Here is an 18,975-nt window from a genome sequence, read left to right as displayed (position 1 = left end):
GAGCAGACCCTTTATCTGTTCAGTTATCTGTCTATAATCCATTGCATTAGAACTAGTCCATCATTAGTTCTGTTCTAATTCTCTTTAAACTGTGTGTATGATACTGTGTGTATTATGTATCTTTAATAGTTACTGATTTAAAACTAGTTACCCAGTGATGCTTTAAATTAATTTTTATGCAAAGCTGCAATAGGATGTTTCAAGCTCAATTACCTTGTAAAAGAAAATCCAGTTTATATCGTTTCAGATTAGAATGTAGATAAGGTTCTACCAGTTGATTGACAGAAGGTGAAGATTACTGCTGCTGAATAATTTGGGTAAAATATTTAATACAACAATAATAGATGCTATAGTCAGTGTCTCTGTTACCCTGTGTAAAAGCATGGAGATAAAGACCAGAATGACTGTATGAGAATAAAACTACAGATCCATAAATCCAGTTATTAAATTGACAAGAGAAGTTTGTCTTATAACTTTGCTAATAAAGATAGGGCTGCCCTAATTTGATTTATCTCAATGTTTACTGCTTAAATATTGTGTCATTGGAAGTGGTTTCCTAGTAGAGATACGCAGCCTGCTCTTCTCACTTGTGTACAAGGGATAGCCTTGGCTAATTGGGTTTGTGCTTCCATTGCAAACAAGTGCTGCCAACAGCTTGACAAGACCACTTCAAATGTTTTTTCTTACCCTCACACTATTTTTTGGTCACCTCCAAAATTTCTCTGCCTTTGTTCTGTTGCTTCTCTTTCTAGTGATCAAACTTGTGGTTTATCAAGAATTACAGGCAATAAATAGCAGCATCTGAAGTTCAGATGAAAGTATTAAGAAAAGTGGTTCAAACTTTAGCACTGTTAAAGAGAAATGCTTAGCAATATTAAATATTCTCAATCTGTGAAACCAACTCTGAAATTACTGGTTCTGAATTGGGCCACCTTTATTTTTAGAGTAACCATTAATGTTACTAGAAACACTTTGAATAGTTTGTCTCCAGTTTTCTATTTCTTCCCAAAACCCACAGAGGTTTAAAAAAAAGAAATCTTTTCCAAAGTGGTACTGTTTGGACAAAATCAGTAATTTTGACTAGCCTGCAAATTTTAACAAATAAATGCTATATAACATTTTTATTTTCATGATGATGAGTTCTTTATTCTCTTATTTGGCTAATGAAATGTTATAACCCTAAGAAGAGAATCTCTAATGTATTAGATAATCTCCATTTAGTATTTAAGGCTGTGAGTCTGTTTAGAATTTTTAATTTTTAATTGCTAATGGACATGGAACATTTATTAGATGAAGGACACAGTCAGTCTGTCTTGGCTGCTGTTTGAATTGTGCAGTAGGAGATGGCATGAAGAAGTTGATTTTGAAGCTGCAATTGAAATATCTCTTTAATTTGTCTTTGATTTCATTTAATCCTCCAATTTAGTAACGTTCAAATTGTTTTCCATGGTTGCTTATAGGTCAATAATGACCGACTTGTACTACCTCAGTCAAACAGATGGAGCTGGAGATTGGCGGGAAAAAGAGGCCAAAGATCTAACAGATTTGGTACAGAGAAGAATAACTTATTTACAGGTAAGAGGATACAGCTTTTGAATCGAGGTAAACATTTCTTTCTTCTTATATACATAGCACTTAGCTAAAACCTGGCAGTAGAATAATTACATTGCAGTTTAAAATGAATGTTGGTATGTGGATGAATTATGTAGAAAAGAAATTATTGCACTTGTTTCAAACATCATTTTATATGTATATGGAAGGTAATATTCCAAGGCACTCATTGGAGTTTGTATTTTTGTTGTTTATTCTGGTTTATTTGTTTCTTTGTTTGTGGGGATTTTTTTGATCTGTAGTTTTTACTAGACTGTACTAACCTGTTTGAATTCTTCACTTTATTGTAAAAGATAGTTAATTCTCTTGAATTTTTTTAAATTTTATTCTTTAGAGTACCAAAATGCATAAATGTTTGCATAATTTAAAAAATAAAAATATAAAAGTCTTTGTATCAAACTTCTGAGCTAGCAGCCCATTTCTAAAAACATAAGGAAGTAAAATTGAAGTGCTTGTATAGTGTATTGTCTAGTTCTAGATTGTTTCAACATCTGTTTGTGATGTCTCTAGGTGCTCATATTTTTGAAAGTATAAGGCTTTTTTAATATATATGTGTGTGTGTATAAAATTTAAACTTGATCTGAAGGTGTTGGGACTTTTTTTCATGACTGAATGCATGCAGCTACTTATGTAGTGATCAAAAAGATATTTGATGTGGTCTGTTTTATTTGTATGGTCACTCTTAATACCTGATCTTTTCTCTTGTGTAAATAGGTGAATTTGTTTCTCAGATTTTCATTATTTCACAGTTCAGCTGTTGGAACCCTTTCTACTGTGACCAAACTAAGCATTTGTTGGTTGTTATATAAAAAGGACACCCTTCTGAGGAAAAAAACCATCTCCCTAAGTTGTGCAGGAGTTATTACTTTATTGTACTTCTTCAACTCCTTTCTGAGAACTGTTCCTTATTTTTTCATTTTGATACTACAGTAATATACTGTAACTGCTTTTCATGCTGATAAATATAGCCTTTCTCTACCTTCTTCTTGTCTTTCACTATCCATTTGCTGTCCTATTTAGTAATATAACTGTGCAAGTCATCAACAAGAGCACAAAGTTATTTGCTTTAACAAATATTCACCAATATAAAGTGGTCAAATGGTTCAAAATTATACACATTTATATACCTCTATTAATAATAAAACTGTATTAAAAAATAAAATATTCAACGACCCCTGCTCCTCAAGTCGATGCCAGAAAGAATTATATGGGACATATTGGTAATTGTTTTTTTAGTTAAGTATGAAAGTACTGCATAGTTTTTTTTCTGGTACATGTTGAACAGTGACAGCTGCATTATTTTGGGACATCTCCTTGGGAAGTCATTTAGCTGTATGATTGTGAATAGTGATGACTGCTATTTCATTTGGGTGACATTACCATAAATTTGATTTAATGATGCTACATGTAGCTAGTTCCCTATAGTTGGAGCAACATTTAACAAGCTAGGACTTGATATTTAAGAAAAAGGCCTTATTTTTAGAGATGTTTTTTATCAAACAGTTGAAGAGAATGTGCAAGAGAAGTCAGATGAGAGCACCTTGTAGTACTGTAATCAAGTGAATAAATGATTATGAAGGCAGCAGTTTTCTGTCCCTTCTCTTTTGTGCTTATTTTTGTTCTGTTTATTTTAGGAAGTTTGTGATTCAGTATGCAGTCTAGCAATAGCAGAGTATTTTTGCCTCTGATTTAAAAAAAAACAACCCAACTTTTTGTTCAGCTTTGAAGGTTAAAAATATAATCAGGTGAGAAAGGTTTCTAAGTATGCAGTAACACAACAATTATATTAGTCATACTTTGCCATATTTTAGTCTTATTCTGCCATACTATTTAGTTGGGACTTTGTATGCATGCAAAGAAGACAAAGTTGGTCACAAGACTTTTTCTGAGCTTTTTGGAGTTTGCAGTATTTTTGTTCATTTAATGTTACTTAGATTTTTCTGTTGTAAAGTGTATTAAATCCTCTCCCTCACATTAAAATTACTGATTGATATTTTTAATAAAAGTGCTCATGTTAAAATGACAACAATAAGAAAAGGCTCTGGGCACTTTGCATACATGCAAAGGGATGCACCCCATACAGTTGTAATCGATCAAATCAAAAGTATATTGTATGGTTTTGGTATAATAGCCACCTTAGAAAGTGTGATCAGTGCTGATATCTGTGTGAGGTTTTCTCTAGGATCGAGGAACACAGTGTGTTTAAATCCATCTGCATGCTGGGATGGTTCACTCCAGCTGAAACTTGAGTGTCGTAGGAGGGTAGGTGCAAACTAGAGAAATTAACATTAGAGGAAGGTTTGAGATCTCTGTCTCTCAAATCAAATATCTGCTATTTCTGACTAGGGAGAGAATGTTTTCTTCCAGCAGCTGGAAGAAACTTCTGATGGTTTGTTTGGTTTTTTTTGTTTCTTTCTTTGGATTTTTTCTGCCCCCAAAGTCTTGAGGGGAGCTGGTATGAAAATAAAGGATTACAAATGACATCACAAAAAAAGGGGAATAGAAGATGGTATGAATTGCATTTGTGATAACTAGGATGAGAAACACCCATTTTTGTCATATTTCTCTAAAAAAAATGGGATTTTCCAAAGTTTCAAAGTTCCAGTGTTTTTAGTTGCATTGTTCATAGAAGTTATTCTGAGAAAGATAAAAGGTGTAAACTCTGGAACAGCTTGATGATCTAATCTTCTCTATATTAAAGTATGTTTTGTGTGATTGGTTAGCTTGGTAGATTTTTTTGTTTGTTTGGGATCTTGTGTGAGTTGGTTTAATTTTTGTTTGGATTTTTCTGGTATTTGTTTTTACTGCAGTTGTATGGCTGTTACTTTACAGGGGTTGACATTCATGGAGGTCCCTTTCATCTCTCTCTTGATTATGTAGATCATTAAATTGGAGACAGGAATGTGATGAGCAGTGTCATTAGGGTTGAGAACAGAATGTACTACCCATTCAAATCAGGGATTTATAATCTTTTTCTGTGACTTTTGTGTCAGGAGGAAAACTCTTTTGTCAGTCTTAATTGGTTTTGAAATTGACTGTTATCCTTTATCAGCTCAATACTTTTACTGGTTGCTTTAGATGGCTGTCTTGGTTATGAACACCCAAGCTATTCTGATGCATGAAATGTAACTTTTCTTCCTTATCAATGGGTAATATTTCCACTTTTTCCTGGAAACATCAGTTGAAATGGCAATATATCCAAGTATCTCTACTTCCCTTTTTCTTTTAAAATTCTCAATAGACAATTGAAGCTCAAATACTGCTTTGCCTTTTTGCTACTTGAGCATATCAATTTGAAAAAAACTCACAGTCATAAAGAAATTAGTTAAATAGCTTCCTTTTTAAGTCACAAAGTAATACTAATAGATACAGTTTTTAGTTAAGTCTACAAATAATGATAAAACCCAAGTAAGTGCATCATATTAATATTGGTAAGCAGGCACACGATCGAATTATGTTTCATTGTGTGATTACTCCTTGATTTCCATAATATTGTTCATAAGCTATTATATGAAGCTTGCATTTGCATGAAAGAAAGTGAGAAGGGCACACCTTGACAATACTTTAAATATGCCATTGATTAAATGCTTTCATTTTAGAGGACACAAGCATTTGGAGGTAATGGCAAGTGTAGAAAACATAATCTAAGGGCATTTTCTAAAAAATTCACAGAGATTAACCCTTCCAAAAAGAATGGTGTTGTGGCTTTACCCAAGCTGGCACCAAAGTACCCCCCAAGACACCCACTCCTCCTCCCTGGTGGGACAGGGAGGAGAATCAATGGAAAAAATCCTCAAACCTACGAAAAACCCACAAAGAAACCCCATTGTGGGTTGACATAAGAACAGCTTAATAACTCAAACTGAGCAAATATAATACTATTAATGACAACAGTAATAATAAAAATATAATACTGCTGGTAGTAATGATATGAGGAGGTGTTTTTTCATGGAGATCTTTCTGTGTGGGCTTGTAGAGAATACTAGAAAGGCCCTTTTCTCTTCTGAAAGACTGCGAGAAATACATTTGTTGTAATTTCAAAGATAACTGTTAGGTTATGTCTCAAGTTATCCATTAGATTTGTAATGACAAAAGTACTAGTCTGAGAAACAGAAATTTGGAATGGAAATTTAATATAATTTATTATTTTCACACCTAGTTAGGCTTTGAATCAGGTGTATTTAAAATAAAAAAAAATACTGAAGTTATAGCACATGTTGTAGAGTTTTGGGTTTTGTTTTGGATGTTTTACTATTTTCCACCCCCTCCACCCCTCCCCCCCCGCAGTCTGAATTATTTTCCCCTCCTTTATACCACCAAAAGCACAAATTAATTTTCTTTTAAAGTATTTTAGGATTCAGAATGTTCAGATTATCTTTAAGAGCACTTGAAGGAGAGATCTCAGTGCTCCAGTCAGGGATCACTGTTTTTTTAAGATTTGATTTTATTGTTGCAAATTTACAGAAAATTGTATTTAAAGTTGTTTAGATGTGAAAGAAACAGAATTTATATTGATGCTCAAATATCAGTATTTTCGCAACTTATCTGAAACTTTCATCCTAGAGATTTTATGGAAGACCTTTCTGGAATTTAGAAGTGTGTCTAGAGCCATGCAAGTATGAATACATACAAAAAAAGTACTCTCCTCAATGTAATAGAAAACTTCTGTTGATTATGATGTTGTGTTGTCCACATACCTAAAAATTCCACATACATAAAAATATTTATTTCTTTGTATATTTAAACATGGCATTCATACAATGTGGGCATTTGTCTCCTAACTTGTGGTTTCTTGGTTTCTGGAAGTGAAGTATGTTATTTTATGTAAAGTGTATGCAGATTAAAATTTTATCCTTTTTCAGTCTGCTGAATATGTTTTACATTCTGTAATTACTGTGTGGTCAGTTAGCCTGGGAAGAAGTTCCTTAATAAGCATTTGTTTTATTCTGTACCATTTGTTTTATTCTGTACCATTTGTTTCATTCTGTACCATTTGTTTTATTCTGTACGTTGTAGACAGGTGGAAATTTTCTTTTATTGGATGACATGCATGTTTATTGAAAGACAACTAACAAATTTGAAAAAATGCCAAAGGAAAAAGCATTCCAACACTGAGAATCATGTTGATGAAACGTGAATTCGGAGTCCAAATGTTGGCTTATTCTGACAGATTTACAAATGAGGAAGTAATTTAAAATCTTGAATATATTCTATTGTACATTGGGGTAGTGAAGAACGTTCAATAACTGCTCATGTTCACAGTGAAGAATTCACATAAAATTTTCATGGAGCTGAAGCTTACTCATCCATTTTAATCGGAGATGTATTATAGCGGGATGGCTTCTGTGATTTATGACATTTGCCAGTTTTTCAGAAAAATGCAAGCCTTTGGTGTATATTCTCTTCAGCTCCACTTTTTCATCCATCCTCACAGAACCCGAAGGATTGCAGCAAAGCTAAGAAACTTGTGTGTAACATCAACAAAGGCTGTGGCTATGGCTGCCAGCTTCACCATGTGGTATATTGCTTCATGATCGCGTATGGCACCCAGCGCACGCTCATCCTGGAGTCGCAGAACTGGCGCTACGCCACCGGCGGCTGGGAGACCGTGTTCCGGCCCGTCAGCGAGACCTGCACCGACAGAGCAGGCTCCACCACTGGCCACTGGTCAGGTAAGGCTTCACCACTCACAACATTTCTCCTGGCTTTTGGCAGCATCATTCCCATAGAATTAATTTGTTGTCTCTTCCATGTTGTGTGGAGCATGTGGAGCATGATGACTATGACTGCGGTTGTGCGTGTAAGCACCTTTTACATCTTACTTGTCTGTTGTATTGAAAGAAGTTCCTTGATAAGATAGCTCTGCATTGGCAGAGGTTTTTTTTTTAATAGAAAAGTTTTTTATTTGAGATTTAAATTAAAATTTTTTAGCAGGCTGCTGCTGTTTTCTCTGCTAGGTATTAATCTAATTTTAATGGGAAGAGCATATTCAGTAGAGGCTGTTGTTAATAAACTCTTCAAAAAATAAGGGATGTTGCCAATATAAAACAATAGAAATACAAAAGAAATGCTATCCAATAGTCATTTGCACCTCAACAAAATAAAGAAATAATTGAAATAATTCCCAATGCAAGCCGAGCAGATCCAAAATTCATGTTGTAAAAAGAATGGCAATGTTAAATATGAATTTTATTTGTACATCAGCAAGTTGTTCCATTCTTATATCATGTGGAGCAATTTGCATAGAATAAGTGGATGGGCACTGATGTTTGGAAGATTGGGTAGCTTTGTTTGTGTGAAAGTAAATAATATTTGTTTTAAATGACATCTTTCTCCATGTGATTGATAGTCAAAACATATCAACATCTTCATTCTTTTCACTAGGACATTGCATACCCAGTGCATATGGAATCTTAAAGTAACTATTAAAGTTTTACAGGTCTGAAATTAACTTTATTAGATTTACAAAATCCAGTTTACAGAGTGCATGTAAACTTGCATGTTTACACATTGAAACAGTGTTTGCACATTGAAATAGCATCTGTTCTTCAGAGCTTCAAGATGCTACAGAACTTAGCTTTGAGAATTCTAGTGGGTTTTGTGAATGGAATTTTTTTTTGCAAAAAAAAATTTTTCTTAGAAATGGTTGGATTTTTTAAAAAACAACTGTAAATGGACAACAGATATTGAGAATTCCAGATGAAGTTTTATTTGTGTTTGGCAAGGGTAGTAAGTGAAACTACTGTCTGGACATGGCTCTCAGCGGACTCCTCTATGTGACTCCAGAATTTAGGTGCAGGCAGTTTTTTTGAGCAACTTCTGAATACAGTAAGCTGGAAAACAGGGCAGTCATGCACACGTGGCTTCAAAAGATACTATACTTTCATAAAAAACTATTTAAATAGATCATGATTTCCTGTAATGTAGGCTCTTGCTGATGAAAATACAAATAATGCTTCATTTTAGGTCCCCATGTTCTGTTTGAGGGTTTTTAGGTTTTTTGGGGGGTTGTTGTTGTTTTTGTTTTACCTTTTTAATTAGTTTCTAGATCAGGATGAATAATTTGAAGGCTGAGCACATGAAATACCCTGATGCAATCAATTTTTTTAAAAATATTGAATGCCACTAATTTGAGTTTTGATATTCTAGAGCTAGGGGACATTGAGGGATGAAAAACAATCTTTATGTAGTCAGCCTGTTGGCCAGCCACACATGCTATAAACTGTGTTAAACTCTGATTTTGTGCAATGCTTGGTCAGTGAGGATGAATGATAAAATCAAGCTCTTCGCTATCCTCAGTGTGGCTTCAGTAGGAGTCTTCACTGGATACTTAATTGCTGCTAAATTTTGAAGACGGTGCATCTTGCTGAAGATTTCTGTGTGCTTTTTATGTCTCCCTAAATCTATATAAATTCTTATTTACTTGTATATCTGTTTATTTCTTCCCTGTTTTTTTTTTTCAGGGATATATGTCTGAAAGTCTTAATTCTAGTTAAGAGTGGTTTTTTTACAAAACCACACTTTAAGTTTTTTTTTTCCTCTACAAATTCTGAAGCCAGCATGGGATTTTCTAGATTTTCAAAATAAATGTATGAAAATGCATTGACATTTATCAAATTTCACTTTTCATAAACTAAACATTTCTCCTATGTAGTGTAGGGATTTTTAAATATTTTAAAATTGTGTTTCAAAAATATTCATATAAGTGAATAATTTTAGCAAGTGTTCATTGTAAATTATGGAAATCGGCCAACAAGTCAGAAAAATATATCTATCCTCTAAGAGAGATGCTTTCATGTAATTTGCAGACCTGAATAGATAATAATTTAGTAAAAAGTGCTTCATGACAAAATTGTTTAAATTTGTACATCTATCTTTCCTCTTTTTAATTCAGTTGCTCCTGCTTGACATTTTTTAGTTTTATTCACAGCATAAAATGTTGCAGTTTCTGAACTTTATTTTCAGTGAAACAATTTAGATTGCAGTATCTTCTCCAAAGAATTAAGAGACTTATATAAGCTAAGAATACATATAGTTCTGGAACTTTCTTTGTCTAGTCCTCTTGTAACTAGTTATAAAAACTAAACTTGTTTTTGGAATTTGGGAATTAGAGTGAATTTTAATGAGAAAGCTGATTTTTGCCTGATAGCAGAAGATTAATAAGACCTGTTCTCATCTGAGAAGAATTAAGGGTCAGCTCAGCCCATGGCATATCTCGCAGGAATTTTTCTTCATGTTTGACATGGTAGTTCTGGCATCAAGTTCAGCTTTTCTGGCTTAAACGTATGAAATGATTGAGAATTCTATTGCAGACTTCTGTAAATGCAGCAGTTATTTTACACTCTGGCATAAGTTTTCCTTGTCCTTTGTTTCACTCATACTGTCATTCTAGAGTAAAACATCTTAGGAGATGGTTGTATATAAGCTTGCTCTTTTTAGTTCTAAAATTATATATTGCCTGTAATTGTACCTTTTTTTATGTAGTTCATTTTTTCCTTTGATATCTATGGTCAAACTGTTTATGAATAATTTAGGTAGGAATTTTTATAAGAAGCATGAATGATTTACTAGTAATAAGAACCAAAACATAAAGAACTTTTGAAGACATATTTATCATTAAATTTTTAATTAATTTTCTTTAAATTAATTAGTTAGCCAGGTCATAATGTTCTGTTATCATTGCTGCATGCTAAAACAGAGCCTCTTATCGTTTTTTGCTTGCTGATTTATGACGTTATGGTGGCATTCCCCAATAATAAATTGAAAGGGATCTATAAAATAACTGGACAAAAAAATCATAAAATAAATGAAAAAACAGATTAACAGGAAGGACAGATTAATGTACTCTTATAATATTGGTATGTTAGAAGTCACATCTGCATTCCAGGCTGGAGAATGAAGGGATGTAGAGGTAAAGAAGCTATCTACATGCTTTAAATAACAGTATGTACTGCTTCCCATAAGGCCTAAAAACCTTAAAGATGAAAGATAACTTGAAAAAGGAAACCTGAAACACAGTTTCCTGCAGTTATCCTTGAATATTGATTTTGCTGCCTCTAACTATGGTTTGATGAATTAATGCTTTTGAGGAAGGGATACCCAGAGGGGAGAAAATGGCAGAGCTCTTCATTTGTTGGTAGTGCCAGCTTTTAAGTATTAATTGAACTACAATCTTAAAATATGAATTAACTAATATGTTTATATGTATAATTCAAGAACGAGGATACTGTGGGTACACAAAATGAATGTTTAATTTATTAAAGACTATCTGGCAACAGTAATCAAAAGGACTAAATAAAAATTGCAAAATCAAACCATAAAAAGTTGTACAGAATTAATTGCAATAAATTAAAAAGTTTCACTCCATGAACTAGATATTCCTTGACAGTAGTTTCTTATGGAAATCAGCTGAATATTTAGTATTGGCCTAAAAAAGCCTTTAACTAGCGTACAATTGTAGGAATTACGTTTCTCTCCCATGTCTCGCTCTTATTTATAAAAACTTGCAGAAAAAATTGATTCATTTCTAGTTCTGATTCATAACATTGTTTTTATACAGTGTATTTCATTAGTTAAATTTTAATTCAAACAAGTTCCAATTCTGTGAAGCAAACTGGAGAGCAGCAATTAGAGAGAACAGAGTGTAACAGCAGCCTCTCTGAATTTTCCCTTTTTTTCAATTGTGTTACTCTTGAAATCAGGCTACTGATATTGTGTAGATTTTTTTGTCCTCAAGGTGCTTTGTAAGATACTCTATGTAAAGACATTTGTCTGTGTGAACACATAAATATATTTAGGAAGTGGTAACTCTTTAAAGGACTTTGGAATTCTAATGAGGTAGGTCTGAGTTTTCAGAGCAATGCAGTAGCCTAAAAATGCTACGTGTGATCCTTATTCAAGTCTAAGTGGAGGATTATTGAATAATAGCAAGAAGTTATTTTCACCGTGCAGAGCAGAGACAGGCTGCAAGACACTGTCTGCTTCTGTTATCTGCCCTTCAAAATGAATATTGATATATATGAAAGGATTCTGAGAAAGACCTACACTGATTCAAGGACATAAAAATCTGCTTTACAGTAGGATATTAAAAACCCTAATTAAGTTCTAAAATAAAGCAAGTTTTAAAAGGTGATCCTGCCACATTTTATAGGGAATTTCTATATGGGGGAAGTATGGGGGAAGTATTTCTACTTTTAGACAAAGATGTGGCTGGACAATTTTAATTAGAGATGAGGTCTACTTTTTAACAACAACTTGCTGCTGCTGTTGACCCCAATTACGGCAACTGGTCCAGAAGGAGAAAAGCAAAAAAAATTGCATGATCTGAAATGGGAATTACAGGAGATGCAGTCTTTCCTTGTAACTAGCTTTATTTCTTTTGAGGATTTTTAACAGAGAAGAATGTTTGCCTTTGATTTTTGAATGGGTTTGGGCTTTTTAAATTTTTTTTTGTTGTGTAGTGATACTTTGAATATTGGCTTACGACTTGTGTCACGAAGTTCACTTGTGCAGTCCCAGATCTGCCATACTAAACTAAATTAATTTGTATTTTAAGGAGACTGTCATAAAATACATCTGTGTGTTCTTTCATGCTATAATCAATCAAACCAAATTGATCCTAATTAAGCCATTTATGTGGCCTAAATGTATCACTGGTTCTCTTCTAATTATATGAGAAATTTAATCAAATCTATTCTTGGTAAAAGAATGGTGTTCTTGGAAGTTGTTTTGCATGTCATGGTGTCTTTCAACAGGGTGAGAGATTAGTGGGAAATACTTTAATTTAGATACATGCATCAGTAATCTTCTGATAGCAGAAGTAAGAATATCTTTATTTCTTTAAAGGTTGATTTATATAATTATGCTATCAAAAATGTTCAAGAAGCAGAAACGTTCGGATAGTATACAGTGAGTTCTCCTTATGTCTTTGCTAATTTAGGTTAAGATTTGATGTCTGTATAAAATGCAATTGAGTGTTTGATAAGAGTTCCTTGCATGGGCAGGACCATAAGCAGATTAATAAACACGTTCCATGAGAATTCTTTAACTGTGTTGAAATGAAGGAAGGTAACCTAAATGTGGCCACTGCAATAATTTCCAAACTTTCCAAATAGCAGGGGCTTCTTTCCCTCTGTTTCTTGATAAGGGAAAGCTGAAGCTGAAGACTTAGAAATCCAGAGTGCATGGAGGCAGGGAAAAGGATTCTTGGCTTTGTTCTGTTCAGTGGTAGGAATAATCAATCTCATATTTGATCACAGATCTTAAGCTGTTCATATGAAGTATTACACTCTGAAGCATGACTTTCTCTTTTTCCTAACAGGTTGGTGTTGCCCCCACACAGTGTAGTAGCAAAACTAGTACCTGTAGGTTAGTGGTTAACTGCAAACTTTCCTCATGAGCATTAAATCATGGATGACAAATTACAGATTGGTGAACAAGTGTCCATTACAAATTGTAAAAAAGGTTTTTGCTTAACTGTTAGCCTTCTAAGAATTGTTTGATAAGCAAAAAAGTGACAAATTGGCTTAATATTAGAGTTTATTTGTTTTAAGGTAACCACTCGACTTGGAAAGTTGTACTGCAGCAAGCACAGTAGGGAAAAATGGTGTTTTGTACTCAAATGAAAAAAATCAGATTTCCTTTTAATATGAAGAGATGCCATGAAGTAAACTAAGTATGTTAGGTCTCAAACAAACTGAAAAGTTTGAAATGTTAATCTGAGTTCTTTGTTTGGCTGCATAAATTTCAGTCCAAACTGAAGTATTGTTACTTAGTTTTTTTTGGGAATTATAACATGCATTCAAGTTCTGAATAACTTTCTAATGTGTTACATTGGACATTACATTTAGTTAAGTAATATTACCTTTTTTTAAGTAATCTTTAAGCAAGGGTAACCTGAACTGGCAGCTGTGGAGTTAAATTCAAGTCATCCAAACCCTTCCTATGCCTTGAAAATGACTACTGCCATTTCCAGGTGGGAGACATCCCGGAGCACCACCAGCACTATGGGTTATGGCTCTGATGCTTGGGAATATATCAATTATTATAGTGGTCATTCTTTCTCTTCATGCAGCTTCTCTTAGTTCTTTACAGTGGAGCAAGGCTGGGTGTTTCATTTCAGTTTAACTTTACCAAGCCCCAAAAGGTTTTTGTCTTTTTGCATTTGAGTAATGAAATAAAAGAGAACCTTAAAATGTCAGCTAATTCTCAAGATATATCTCATGTCTAGATTTAGAATGTCATATTGAAAAGCTACTTATAGGCAAATGGTTGTGAATGGTTCTGAATAAATTTTTTTCACAATGTGAAATGACTGAAAGTTACAAGACTTTTAAGGCAGAAATAATTTCTTGCATTTTATATGTTTGTTTCTCAATCTTTAGGCCTTCAGCCTACTGATTTATTGTTAGTGTTGTGAACAGATAGGAAATTTGAAAAGCTGCCTTTTATTACACTGGTCTCCTACCCATATTTGATGACACACATTGATTTTAACATTTAATTTAATTTAGCATTTCAAATGAAACAGTAAATATTTTATATTAAAAGAAAAAAATATTTACTTTAGTACTGTATTTTTGGCATTGCATGTCCATGAATGCGATTGTGCTAAAGTTTTGTAGAGAAATTTTTGGAAGATATTTTCCTTTATCTGGTATTACAGAAATCCTGTGATAAACGTGAACAAAACAGGTTTTGTTTGTTTGGTTTTTTTTGCAAGTACCCTTAAAGTAGTAGTTTTAAGTTTCTATTAATATGTAAATTAATAATAATTTATTACTGTAATCGTTATGGAGAAAGCATCTCTATTTCTGTGTGATTTATCTTGTCTTGTTTCTTCATACTTCCATTGCATTTTCCGCTGTGACTGAAGATTACAAAAATTTCCTTTTCCATTAGTGCAGGCTTACACTCTTGATTTTCTCCGTTCCTGTTGGTAGAGCACATGTAGTAGAATGAATCCTTGTTTCTTTTAGATGTATTGTTAAGGTGACATGTGCCTCACTGCTCTGAATCTCAAACAGCAGAGAAGGTTTATTCTCTCCTGTTTTATTTATGGGTAACTAAAATGTCCTTTTGTCTACAAATACTTAGAGAGCTGTGTTCCATCTGGACTTGCATATGGGAGATACTTTTACTAATTCATTGAAAGAGGAGTCCTCCAAGTGTTCAAATTATGACAATACAAGATTGGGAGTTATAAACCACTGTCTTAAAAGGACAGTAAACTGGGAGTGCTTCTCCACTAGAGTCCTGGATAGCCAGCTGCAAATATTAAGCTCCACTGTCACAACCTGTTGGAAACTTCTAGGTCATGAGATATGAAATATTGTCTGCATGTTGTCTTGTTTTTCACGTGCTTATACATGCCTGTTACAGGCTTGAGTGTATGCCCAGTCAGAATATGCATGCAAGAGATAAGTCCCTGAAGCTGTTGAAGGATAATTATAAAAATAAGCTATTTTCTATTCCAGAAAAGATAACCTAATATTCAAAGCAAGTATTTGGAACTATTTCCAAATAGATAATAATTAACATTAGACTGAAATAGAGAATGGGATTAATTGTTTGAAAGCAAATCCAAAATTGCTTTTTCATCAATATAGCTGCAAAATATTTTTATGTGTTCCTGAGTTTTTTCCACTATCTTTACATATGATCTTACTTTTAAAACATCAATTCTGTTTAATTGAATGACTAGGTTTGGGTAACATGGCAAAACCCCTTTGCATTTATAAAAGTGTATTTGCCTTTGCAAATACACTTCATGATATTTTCTGGCAGCCAGGGAATTTGAGCTTCTCTTCAACAGGTACCCCTTTCATATTGGCTGTTTAGATGAAATGGGGCATTGTTCAAAAGCAGTTTGAATATATAAAGGTAAAAGGAAAAATAAATTGCTAGTAAGCTACTTGATTTCTACCTAGTTTGATGATCTTCTGACTGTTCTGTGAAGTCCATTTGTGCAATCTCTTCATCTGTAAACTTTCCAGCTGACACACTGGCTCTCTAAACAATTGAGAATGGGAAAAATCTTTACTTTTTAATGTTCCCTCAAAGTGATGTGGCAGTTGCCACATGAAGCGTTGAGAAGTTTTCAGTAGAGTGAAACAGAAATATTTATAGGTCTTTGTAATGCAGCTCACCTGAGCTGCTAAAAAGGGAACAGAGGCTCTAAAGGCACAACTGCCTTTGTTTTGTAAGAGACAGAGCTATTGCAAATGCAGAAATTGTTACACTCAGTTGAGGCCTCCATCAGGTCAAAAGGGAGAACATTCACTCGAATCTCATCACTTGTAGGGCACTAAGAACACTGTTCATCTTTGTGCTATGGTTTTGATTATGGTTAAGATGAGCAAAGAACCAGAACAACATGGGAAAATAAATATCGCAGGGCTGTCAATTGTGTTCCAGGCATGTTGGTAGTTCAGTAGCTATGGAAGTTACAGTTTTTGCAGGAGCAGAAGACAGTGTCATTCAATTTTACTTTTTGGCAGGGAGATGATAAAATAATATCTTTACAGATTTATTTTAGACAAATTTCTTGTGGCAGCAAAAGTTGTGTCATCATGCTTTACCTTTCTATCTGCTCTTTTTCTTCTTCAGCCTAACTTAGTTTAAGTCCTGAATATTGGATGAGTTGGCTAAATTTGACTAAAATAAATAGGTCTTACTAATGTCTCTCAAAAGTCCTCAAAATAGATAGACTGTGTGTGTGTAAAGAGCACTGAAGTCAGCATTCAAGCCTGTGAGGAGGTGAGAGGCAGTGACTGATCACAGATGTCACTTTTCAACACGCAAACAGTACCCAGAGAGGTAAGAGACATGAGAGCAAGCGAGGGTAGTTGCAAGAGTTGTGCAGGAGAGGAGAGGAAAGAATGAAGGAAAAAAGCCGTGGGAGTGCTGAATTGAGAAAAGTAATAGAAGGCATTTTGGCATGTTTGGAAACATTTTGGTTTGTTCAGTCCTGAAGGTAACGAAATTCAGCCCCTTGAGATGACAAATGGGACAACACTATCCATGTGGCATGTGAAACCTGGGGGAAAAAAAAGGACTGTGTCTTCTGGTTCTTTAAAACAGCATTACACCAGAATTATTCAACACCTGTCTGCCTTAAAAGGCTTGGTTACATAAAGGATGATTAAAAAATGAGTAAGTGGAATACTAGTGAGAAATAATTCAGAAACTAAGTTAAAAAATTCTGTATTAAAATTCTACAAAGCAAAAGCTTAGATAAAAAAACCATTCAGATATATGAGTTGCATTTTACATTAACTACTTTAAAAGAAAAATTATGATTTTTACCTTATGTCGATTCCATTTTACAATTTAACTGCTGCATAAAGCTCTTATGAGGTAACTTTATTTAAGTTTGCAAATGCCTGGAAGATAGTTGTAGGTGTAGTTTGCATCACAAAACAGATAAAAGCATACTTTTACTTTCCTCTGAATTAGCTGACAATTCATACCAAGTGTAACATGCCATAACTTTGCCTAGTTTCCATTTTTTACTGTGTCTGAAAAGAAAAGCACTGAAATATCATTGATGAACTCTGAACATGCTGTCCTTTGCAATACGTACCAGGAGCCAGCAGGACAATGAGGAGCCTTGAGAGAATTCAGCACAGTCCTCTCACCATACCCTGTGCTAATCAAACAGCTTTCCCAGCACTCTGACATTTCTCCTGTGGCTCAGTTTAGAGTTGTTCACCTGGGAAAGGTTCCACATTGGCAGTACTTGGTGCTGCAGAGCTTGGTCAAGTAGATCTGGGATAAGTCTATGCAAGTTGATATCAGCTTAATTAAGTATATTATATAAACAGAAAAGCAGGGAAACTGTACCATTTTTACATCAGTTTATTCAGTTGTGTTTCCAGCAAGACAAGCTGAAATTAAATTGAAATTCTCAGTTACAAGATAAGAATGCCCTTAGCATGGTCTTCTTTGGCATACTTTTAAGGACTTCTTGAAGGAATTTAAATTAGCTGATGAATTTTAAAATAATAGAATGAATGATCAAACGGGGTTTCAGTTAACATGAACTAAAAGTGATTGCATAGTATAATGTAAGCCTCCTTTCAGGTAAAGAATCAACACCCAATGAAAATGCCTATCCATGTGCAGGTGTGAACCAATGTTCAGATGGCAGGAAGTAAGCTTACTTAAAATGACAAAATTCCAAAGGTCTTTTTGAGTTAAACCAGCGTTTTTCTGGCTTTCAAGAAAAAGAGGTTGATAAGAAAGATACAAATGGCAAAAGTTTTAAAATGGGCTTTAAATTAGAGTAGATTTGAAAAGTAGGCAGACGGTAAGGGTGTGCCAAATCACAAAAATTATGTAAGTCCTGAGGGCTATAAAGTGATTATGGCACATTGGGACACTGCAGTGAAGCAAAGTTATGCTTTTTATAACACATGGAACTCATTTCAGTATTTAAAAAGTATTCAGTGGGTGCCCTGGAATTCGAAACTGTATTAGTGATGTACATATCCAAAAAGTGGTAATAAATAAGAACTAGATAGTACAACTGGTGTTGGTCATCTGAATTAAAATCAATTTCAGTCCAGGACCTTCCTCCAGAGCCCATTGTTATGGTAAGAGTGTTTTCAGTATTGCAGTATTTTATGACTCTTGCAAAAACACTCAATCTTTGGTTACTCAGTGGAGTAAAATCCCAAACAGGATTAAATTGCAGAGCTCTGGAAGACAATTATTTTCCCAAACTGAAAAACAGCACCTGGAATTGTATGAAAGTTAGCTATAACTAGAATTATAGTGACAAATTTTTACAACTAAAAGTAAAATAAATCACATCAGAAGATGTAACTTAAGGTATTGCTGACATTTAACTTATGCTGACTTACATGTCAGCAGTAATAACAAGTAAGTTATAACAACTCTAGAGGTATCTTCAAACCTAAATAATTCTATGATTCTGTGATCAAATATCAAAATTGTACCACCACTGAGCAGGGAATTGGCCCTGACTGACATGATGATGCTGTGATTTAAGCTACCAACACGAGAAAAATACCTAAACATTAGTATGGATTATTACCTTTTATGGTTTATCTATTACTTAACAAAATACATCTATGAAGTAGAAAAAAAGTCAAGTATTTTACAAATTAGAGAAAATGTAGCTAACAACCGAAGTGTGGATTAAAAATTCATTCTATATTTTTAACTTGGTTTCATTATCTTCAATTGAAAATTCATATGAATCAGCAACGTGACTTATTGTTTTCTAATATATCTGCTTGTCTTTTGATCTGAGTTTTGGTTATCTCCTGTATCATTGATTTTGATTGCAGCTTATTTCTGATTAAATAAAACAATATCCTGCTGTCCAAAAAAGGGTAA

General features: G+C 33.9%; 1 protein-coding gene across 5 annotated transcripts in view; it reads left to right on the top strand.

The window, feature by feature from the left end:
- The window catches only part of FUT8 (fucosyltransferase 8), a 101,078-nt gene that overhangs the window by 66,770 nt on the left and 15,333 nt on the right, over positions 1-18,975 (top strand). For all 5 annotated transcript variants that reach the window (XM_058859196.1, XM_058859167.1, XM_058859178.1 and 2 more), the window contains 2 exons: positions 1,461-1,575; positions 7,046-7,283. In XM_058859196.1, the coding sequence (XP_058715179.1) occupies positions 1,461-1,575; positions 7,046-7,283 (353 nt within the window). The remainder of the gene's footprint in view (positions 1-1,460; positions 1,576-7,045; positions 7,284-18,975) is intronic.

The sequence above is a fragment of the Poecile atricapillus genome, chromosome 1, assembly GCF_030490865.1.
Source record: "Poecile atricapillus isolate bPoeAtr1 chromosome 1, bPoeAtr1.hap1, whole genome shotgun sequence".
Taxonomy (NCBI): Eukaryota; Metazoa; Chordata; class Aves; order Passeriformes; family Paridae; genus Poecile; species Poecile atricapillus.
The sequence above is the reverse complement of the archived record's forward strand: the minus strand, read 5'-3'. Positions and strand labels throughout refer to the sequence as shown.